Genomic DNA, 9,698 nt, shown 5'->3' with positions numbered 1-9,698 from the left:
CAATAAAGACATGGGCTGAGGTTGGCCATGTTCCATAGATACCCACTGACCTTGAGATGAAAGAGAGAAAAGGAAGCACTAGCTGTTCTTAAGTTTAGGGAGGTGTGTGTATTCCTGAGTTCACAGACAATGACCTCACCAGTGAATGCTAGAGCTGAGAGTGAAGTGGCCAGCTGGTCTGAAGGTGGCGGGGAGGCATACAAGAACTCCCAAACTTGCAGATAGAACCTATTTGACATAGCTTGGATAGCTAGCTGATCAGATCTCAACCAGATGAAGACAAGGAAGTTTGATTCAGGAGCAAGTATAAATTGCTACAATTTGATGAACTGCACCTTTGCTTATGGATGTAGCTGCTCAAAATTCCAACCAAAAGGGAAGGACTCTTCATATCAAGAATCAAGCTTACCTCCTCAGTACATTGCGTTGATAGGGACGGGCAATTTAGACATTGGTTATCAAAAATGGGAGGCTATAAAGGCATGAAGTAGCTGGCTTACAAGCTTTCATGAGTGTACTTTGTTTCAGAAAGAAGAGGGTAAGGTATAATCCCCACTGAATATTTTCCTCTTTTGCAGATGGGTCTGGTGAAAGGGGATGGGAGAGAATATATGAGGATTTTACGATTTAATTGTGTGTAATTATTATCAGGACTAGTTGTGATTGTTGCAGCTGTAAATGTATACAATGTGAAATTTAAAGGGGGGAGTAGTTAATCTCCCTTTTCAGGAACAGAGGACCCTAGGACCAACAAGAGGGAAGAACATGAGTGGAACGTGGGATCCTAACCAGAAACGTGGTGACACCAGAGACAGTGGCAGAGGTGATGGCATAGAGCTGAGGACTCTAGGCCCCTGGACTGAGAAAGACTGTGTGCCTGCAGACAGGAGGCTGGGTTGCAAAGTGTGCCCTTCAGACATTTAAATGAATATGTATTTTCTGTTTCATACGTGTACATCAGGATAAAAAGGGGGGGAGGAATACAGGTAAATACTGTTGACTGATGGTACATGGAGGGGATTGTAATCATTCAATGAAACAAAATATGATTTATTGAATGTAAAACTGATAATTTGCCCTGTAAACTTTTACTCAATTCACAATAAAAACTTTTAAAAAACACAAAACACTACATAATAGGGAACTGCCAGAAATTCAAGCTGGATTCAGAAGAGGATATAGAACTAGGGATATCATTGCTGATGTCAGATGTTATCTTGGCTGAAAGCGGAGAGTACCAGAAAGATGTTGACTTGTGCTTTATTGACTATGTAAAGGTTTTCAACTGTGTGGATCATAACAAATGATGAGTAACATTGCTTAGAATGGGTAAGCTAGAACACTTCACTGTGTTCATGAAAACCTGTACATAAACCAAGAGGCAGTCGTTTGAACAGAACAAAAGGATGTGAAATGGTTTAAAATCAGGAAAAGTTTGTAGGGGGCTGTATCCTTTCACCATACTTTATTCTATATGTATGTTGAGCAAATAATCTGAGAAGCTGTGTTATATGAAGAAGAATGTAGCATCATGATTGGAGGAAGGCTCATTAACAACCTGTGAAATGCAGATGATATAAACTTGCTTGTGGGAAGCAAATATGCATATACAAGCTGGACAATGAATAAGGAAGACTGTAGAAGAAGTGATGCATTGAGTTATGGTGTTAGAGAAGAATATCAAAAGTACCCTGAATTGCCAGAATAACAAATAAATCTGTCTTGAAAAAAGTACAGCCAGAATGCTCCTTAGAAACCAAAACCTTGACACTTCATCCCTCATACTTTGGACATGTTATCAGGAGGGACCCGTCCCTGCAGAAGTGATATCATTCTTAGGGAAGACCTCCCAGAAACATGGATTGACACTGTGGCCACGGTCAGAAGTTTGGTTCCACCAGCTGCTCTAAGAATGATTGATGAAGCTTTCTGCTCTCATAAAGATTTACAGCCTCGGAAACCTTATACAGGGTTTCTATGAGTCAGAACCAATTCATTGGTAATAACAACAACAGAGGCAAGAATAATATACTTATATTATTTGAATAAAAGAGAATGATTTCACTTGGATTTGTCAATTCCTTAATGACAACTAAGAACAAAGACAGTGTGTAATTCCACAAAGATCAATGAGCTCTAAATTCAATACTGTTGTTACCAGGGTGGGTCATTGTTATTGCTTTGCAGAGTACCAGAAGCAGGATGAGGAGCTCTTGATAAATTCAACCTTAAACCAGAGACACAGAAAAGAAGACAGTGCCCCATAGGCATTCCTTTTATAGCTAGTGGTTAGGTAGTGTAGAGTTGGTTTCTACTCATAGCGATCTTAGTTAATGCTGTTATAAACTATGACTAAATTCTAACAATGGGATTGTTGTTGTTGAGTACCATGGAGTTGGTTCTAACTCAGAATAGGGTTCTGAAGCTTTAAATGTTTGCGGAAGCAAAAAGTCTCATCTTTTCCCCATGGAGTGGCTGGTGGGCTCAAATTGCTGACCTGTGGTTCAAAGTCCAGTGCTTATCGTATGGAATCACTGCACTTCAAGATTCTAACAATAAAATGTACATTTAAGCTTGAAACCAGTTTTCATAAAATGCCTCCTTTATTATTGTCAGGTGGCATAAGGGTTTGTTTCATTTTTTGAGAATCTATTGTTCCTAAACCTGCTAGAATGAAACTAGCTTTATGTCAGTGGCTTTTGGTACTTTATTTATCACTGTCTCTGTTAGAGATTCCTGTACAGATGGCAAACACAAAAAACCAACAGATTGCTGATTTTATTTTTAGGCTGCTGCTCTGGTTCACATCTACACAGATGGGTCTGTGTTGGTTGCTCATGGTGGAGTTGAATTAGGACAAGGTATTAACACCAAAATGATACAGGTGAGAGAGATTATTTCAGTTTTGCCTTTGGCTACAATTAAACTTCATAGAGGAGACCCAGACTCTGTATTGTTCAGTTCTTCTAACTTTGTGATGAAATGACCAGAATTGTCCACAAGTGTCCCCAGAGGTCACTCTGGATTACTTGGAAATGAGTTAGTTGGATCATTCTCTGGTGGTAGAGGCTACACCAAAACTTAGTTTCCTAAGGTACCAGTGGCTCCCTTCCTTCCTCTTCCCTCCCCTAGAGGGGCTGTCATTGTTTCTGGGCTCCAAAGCTCAGGAGCTGGGCAGTTGATGTTCTCAGGTAAGTCCTGAACATAATTAGTGTCCCAAATTTGGACTTCCTTGTTCCACACAAGCTGTTCATTCCTCCAGTAACAAGTCCACGTTCTCAAATTCAGCCTATAAAAAGGAGATCCACACTCTTGTGGAATATGGACCCATGTTCTTGTTCAGGAGGGTGTTCGGCCTCAGCAGGCCTCTCTGTAATTGATGAAAGGAGGGTGAATCTGTCTTTTCTCTCATCTTGCTAACACGTGGCTTTGTAAGATTTCCCCGACTCCCACCCTATAAAGTCTATTTATAAATCCATGCCATGTGGCAATATGGGATTTTTCCTGAACTCTAATAAATAACAGTTTTGGGAGATGGAGAAGAACTTCCATTTTAAGAAATGTGAAAAGTTTTGTTTTGCTTGCATGGTGGTGGTGGTGGTTATGTGCGTGGAGTTGGTTCCGACTCATAGCGACCCTGTGCAGGGTTTCTGAGGCTGTAAATCTTTACGGCCTGTGGAACAGCTGGTAGTTTTGAACTGCTGACTTTGAGGTTAGCAGCCTGATTCGTAACCACTATGTTACCAGAGCTCTTTATGTCTACCTAAACCACAGATTATGAATCTCCTTACCACTTTGTAAAGGCGGGGGTGGAGAGGGAAGTGTTTACTGATAGGTGTAAAGCATGTTTCCTTTGCAGGTGGCCAGCCATGAATTGAAAATTCCTATGTCTTACATTCACCTTGGCGAGATGAACACTGTGACAGTGCCCAACACAATAGCTACCGCGGCATCCACAAGCGCAGATGTCAATGGAAAAGCTGTGCAGGTGTGGTTGTCCTGATTCCCAAATGCCATTTAAACTTCAGATCCCTCTCCCAGAGAAGCCCCTCTACTCTGGTCTAGAGAATTCTTCATGATGCTTTTTCACATGGGCTTTGGACAAAAGAGAATAAAACATCATCTCATTCTGTCTCTCTGTTTTACACAAAATTGAGGAACTTGGAGCATAGTTTGTTGTTGTTGTTGTTGTTAAGTGCCATCGAGTTGGTTCCGACTCGTAGCAACCCTGTAGGGTTTCTGAGAAATGTCTGGTGAGTTTGAACCACCAACTTTGTGATTCAAACTAACCTTTTTGATCAAGTACTTATCCTATAGCACCACACCAGTATAATTTAGCATCATAAATTCTAATTTTCCTAAAATATAGTTTAAGAACACATTTTCAAGATCCTAACTTCCCAAAGGCAGGTAACATTGCCTCATTTCTGAAGCATTATTTTCAACATAGAATGTAATATGGCCCATTCATTCCCAGTCAGCCTTGGAAACCCACAGAAGAAAGGTAGCACAGGGGAAATCCTCAGATGGAGGATGTTGTATCTTGAGCTCTTTATTAGCAAGCAAGGAAGTAATTTCTTTGATGCCTTCAAATATAAATCGGCACCACTCCTATCCTTTTGCCATTTCACTCTCTACTCCCAAGCAGAATAAATACATAAAAGACCTCCTTAGTTGGGAACAAAGATGGTCCCAAACAACTCTCCCAATTGAATAGAAAGGAGTCTCGTTGAACCTAAGCTTCTGAGGACTTGAAGAAAAAAACTGCAATTTCCCACATGGAGAGGGGATTGAGCAAGACCTCCCTGGTTCAGACAACTGAACTTCAATGCCAATGCCAAAAGTAAATTACTCAATAACTTTGTAATCACCTGTGTATAAGCATTTCTTTAACAAAGCTTTATGAGCGTGACCTAGCATAACTTAAGTAATAATGAGCACTATAATTTTGTATTTAATCTTGAAAACAATCTTCAAGGTAGATATTACTTGTTGTTAATTACAGTTGAGTTGGTTCCAACTCATTAGTGACCCTGTATAAAGTTTCCAAGGCTATAAATATTTACAGAGGCAGAAAGCCTGATCTTTTTTCTGTGGAGAAGCTGGTGGGCTCGAACCACCAATCTTGTTCGCAGTCCAGTGCTTATCCTACAGTGCCACCAGTGTTCTAGATATTAATTAGTGTAAGCATAGCATCCAAAAGAAGCCCTGATGGTAGTATAAGATAAGTACCAGACTGCTAACCATGAGGTTGGCAGTTCAAACCCACTAGCCACTCCATGAGAGAGAAATGAGGCTATCTGTTCTTGTAAAGATTTGTAGCCTTGGAAATCAAATACGTTCGCCATGAGTTGGACTCGACTCATTGATTGTGGGGTGGATATCATCCAAATTGGGATACTTTTGTGAGTAAAAGAAACCACTAATGTGGCGCCATAGGATAATCAAGGTTGGCAGTTCAAATTCACCAGCCACCCATCAGAAACCCTATACAGGGTCGTTATGAGTCGGAACCAACTTAATGGCACTTAACAAGAGCAACATGTACAAAAGAATGAAACGTTGTCCAGAGCAGGAAGGAATGGTTAGTGCAGGGTAAGAAACATGGTTGCACTTGAATTCATTGGCATTCCTTTCCTTTTCCACCTGCAGAATGCCTGTCAGACCCTGATGGGACGCCTGGAACCCATCATCAGGCAGAATCCTCATGGCTCATGGGAAGACTGGGTGAGTACCAAGTATCTCTGAAGCCTGCAGAGCTCCCATTGGAGCAGACACCTGGGTCTCTCCCAGTTTCCTCTTCTTCCCTGAACAGGACAGTGCTTCTCAGTCTTGAATGAATAGACAGGTGACCTGGGCATCTTATTAAAATGCAGATTCTGATTTAGTAGGCATTGGATGTAACATGGGAGTCTGCATTTCTAGCCCATTCCTATTCATTGCTCCAGCTGCTGGTCCACACCTTGAGGAGCAAGAAGATAAGAACAGGTAGATACCCATCTCAGCAATGCATTTTACAACCTGATAGTATTAAGCAGAAGTTTCCAGTTCAGCTGGATGTTTATTCCCACTTAGAGAAGTTGCGCAGAGGTGTTAACTGCTACTATTATTTAAATGCAACTTTAGTGTTTGTCTGATTGGTAGCAAAGGAAGGTAGAATCTATACCATCTAGTTCCCATTCAAAAATTTAAGTGAAAATAGAATAATAAATCAAAATGGAATTCTTGCATAAGAAGCTGTTATCTTGGATTATGTTTTGAAAACGATCTTCAGTGATGGCTACAAACACTTGCTGTTTTCCATGTATGCATTTTGAATATTCATGGGGGAAATTGGATAGTTATTTTCTAGGTGGTGGTCCTTGCTCTTCTTTCATGAATAAAAGTTTTGATAATCAAACATAACCCTCATACAAGTTTGAGGGAGCAAATCTTCAGGATTCAGTGCTGGATGGGACATGCTGGCAGCAACATGGGTTTCAAAAAGCTCATGGAAAACTGCATTTTTCTTTTCATTCCAATTTCCCAGTAACTTTTTGAGGCTCCCTTCTATATTCCAACCATAGCTGTGGCTCCAACTTAGGTCCAGTCTTCATGTATGGTGACAGGAATATGGAGACCTTTTATCAGATTTTGTTTGAGGATCTGCATTTAAACCTCTACCACAGATTTTTACCTTTTTCACTTATTCTGTAGACAGATTCACCAAAACAGTGACTTTGTCTCCTCAATGGAAGTCAGGCAACACCAGTTATACATCTCGTGTATGTGTCAAAGCCCCCTTGGGAACTATATTTGCTGGTCACTCAATATTCCCAATCATAAGAAAAAGTATGACAGCTGCAAGATGGTTATTTTCCATACTTCTTTCTATCTATCTAATTTTATATGTGTCCTTTGAAAACATTCCTCTTTTGCAGGTTAATGAAGCTTTTACTCAAAGCATTAGTCTTTCTGCCACTGGATATTTTAGGTAAGAGTTGTTGAATACTTTTCTAAAACTATTGCCTTTTGGAAGAGAAGGCAAGCTTAGAAATGTTGCACTCAATTGCTTATGTTTTAAATATTAAGTCAAATTGTTATTACTTTATTTCATTTTCGCTAAAAAGTTTTCATTAGAGTTGTTGTTAGTTCGCATTGAGTCGGTACCAACTCATAGTGACCACATACACAACGAAACAAAACAAGAAGTATTTTTCAGCTGTTACTATCAGGACTGGAAGAGTCCTGGCGTGGCACTGTAGGTTAATGTGATGGACTTTGAACTGCAGTTAATTTGAACTGCAAGGTTGGTGGTTCAAGCTCACCAGCCACTCCTCGGAAACCCTGTATAGGGTCTCTATGAGTAGGAATTGACTTGACAGCACGTAACAGCAACAACATCATGACTGGAAAGAAGAAAAACTAGAGATGAGTTCCACAGTGTCCTACATGTAACAGTTACATGCTGTATGTGTAAATCAGTCACAAGTTTACAAATTTGATGTCAATGGGTCTGTTCATGGTGTAGACAGCTCAGAATAGAGAGATTTTGTAAAGCTTTTAATGCTGCCAGAATGCATTTAGCTCTTACGTTTTCAGTCTTTGTTTCCATCCCCTCCCAATTATTTAATATTGTTTTCTCATGTAGCCTATGGTGCTTTGGACTATTTCTTGTTCCCCAGAAACTTTGACCCACAACCTATTCTCTGAGGCCTTCTTTTCTTGCCAAATGAGAGCTTGGTTATAGAAAGTCAAACCAGAAATAACCCAAATAGCCCAAACAATATGAGTTGCTGAACAAAGTACTACATCAGACTGGGGCGGGGGGCTGTTGTCCAAATAGACAAAGGTGTTCCCACAATCCAAAACTAGCAGCCTGCTCTTACCGTGTGGGGACACATAGGCATAGCTCTTGGGCTTGTTGAAGGGTGGTTTTCCTGGTAATGTCTGTAAAGATAGGCTAGCCTCTGGAGGTGGGTTAGATCTTGCTTGAATGGGAGGCCATTCTCGATGTCAATGGTCCGTCATATGGTAAGTCATAAACTTGCATTCTTTCTTTCCTTTTCTTCCCTATTATCCTGCAATGCTGTCTCTTTTTCCTTTTTTACTTCCTGTCTGGTTGAAGAATACCTTCTTTCCATAACTAATTTTTTACCTCTCCTACAGTCTTTTCCTTTGGTGTCCCCTCTGAGGCCTTGATCCATCATTTATCTCCTTTCTCTTCATCTTTCTTGTGGTTCATTAAACTCCCTCTTCCGAATATGCTTAACTTACCATGATCCATTTTTAAAAACTAGAAAATCATGCAAAACAGTAAACAAAAATATTCTGTCACTTATGCTACCTCTCCTGAACTCAGCTGCGGTTTCATCTTTCCCCTTTCTTTTCGCACCAAACTTTTGTTCTGTTTTTGGTTAGCAGTGGTGGTGTGGTATGGTGGTAGAAGTGGTGGGTGGTTGTGATTCCCACCAGACTTTTTAAAGGAAATCTCACTTGGCCACCTCCACTTCTTGGCCACCTCCACTTACTCAGCACCCTCACTTCTTAATCTGCTGCTAAATGGATGGACACTGGACCCTACTTGACTGCATCTTCTCTCTTTAATGTCACAGGATACTTTCCGCCAAGCCGTGGTTTATATATGCTCTGTAATGAAGCCTACTGCAGACCGATATGTGAGGGGACATCAATGGCTCAGTGGTAGAAATCATTCTCACCTCCCATGCAAGGACCTGGGTTCAATTCCTGGCTTCTTGTGCACAGCCACCACCTGTCTGCCAGTGTAAGGTGGCATGTTGCTATGATGCTGAACAGGTTTTAATGGATTTCCTAAACTAAGACAGGTTAGGAAGATAGGCTTGGTTATATACATCCCAAAATCAGCCAGTCAATGCTGTATGGATCACAACAGTCCAATCCACAGCCAGTCATGGGGATAGCACAAGACTGGACATGTGTTCCATTGTGTCACCAGGAGTCACGGATTGGCTCCACAACAGCTACCAACAATGAACTTCTGCTAAATGATGGGGCTTCAGAGTCACAGATGAATTTCATCTCTGATTGGTTGGTTGGTAGGGCCTGCCTGAAAGACTTTCTGGAAATGCATTTTGAAGACAGACCTGAAGTCAGCTAGACAGAGTGATAAAATAGACTAGTGATGTCTGTCATGAGATATATTCAAAGGGATCACTGGGCCATCCCTTTTAACCTCATTTAATCTTGCCCAAACCCTGCAAGAGGAAGATTCTCATACCTCTTTGTAAATGAGGAAACGGAGACTCAAACAGTTACTGTAGCTTGTCCAAAGTCACGGATCTAGCAAGAAGAAAGCCCAAACTCAAACCTAAATCTGAAGCAAATATCCCTGCTCTCCACGTCACCACCCTGATACCTACTCTCATTTCACTGATGGAAAAACAGCTCAGTGCAATCAAGAAACAGCAGAAGAACACAGCAATCAGGATCATTGCCTTGAATTAACCCTCCTCTTCTTTTTTTTTTCTTTTGTGGTTTTTTATTGTAAAGTACTTAACTCAGTTTCAAAGTTCATGCCCCATTTCACCAAGTAACCCTTCTTTCAATAGTCTGTTTTGGTGTTCATAATCTTGTATCAAAATATGGAACTTATAATAATAGTTGATATTTGCTGAACCATGTTAATGGGCCAGGCATTTCTTAAAGTAATTCCCACATGCTGCTGTAGTTTTTGTTAG

General features: G+C 40.7%; 1 protein-coding gene across 1 annotated transcript in view; it reads left to right on the top strand.

Annotated features, from left to right (window-relative positions):
- Window positions 1-9,698, top strand: part of LOC102839439 (aldehyde oxidase-like) — a 129,508-nt gene that overhangs the window by 87,502 nt on the left and 32,308 nt on the right. The window contains exons 24-27 of the mRNA XM_006862039.1: window positions 2,789-2,884; window positions 3,860-3,988; window positions 5,653-5,727; window positions 6,921-6,973. Coding sequence (XP_006862101.1) covers window positions 2,789-2,884; window positions 3,860-3,988; window positions 5,653-5,727; window positions 6,921-6,973 — 353 coding nt within the window. The remainder of the gene's footprint in view (window positions 1-2,788; window positions 2,885-3,859; window positions 3,989-5,652; window positions 5,728-6,920; window positions 6,974-9,698) is intronic.

Source organism: Chrysochloris asiatica, unplaced genomic scaffold (assembly GCF_000296735.1).
Source record: "Chrysochloris asiatica unplaced genomic scaffold, ChrAsi1.0 scaffold00045, whole genome shotgun sequence".
NCBI classification, from domain to species: Eukaryota; Metazoa; Chordata; class Mammalia; order Afrosoricida; family Chrysochloridae; genus Chrysochloris; species Chrysochloris asiatica.
This window is presented reverse-complemented; position numbering and strand designations above follow the sequence as displayed.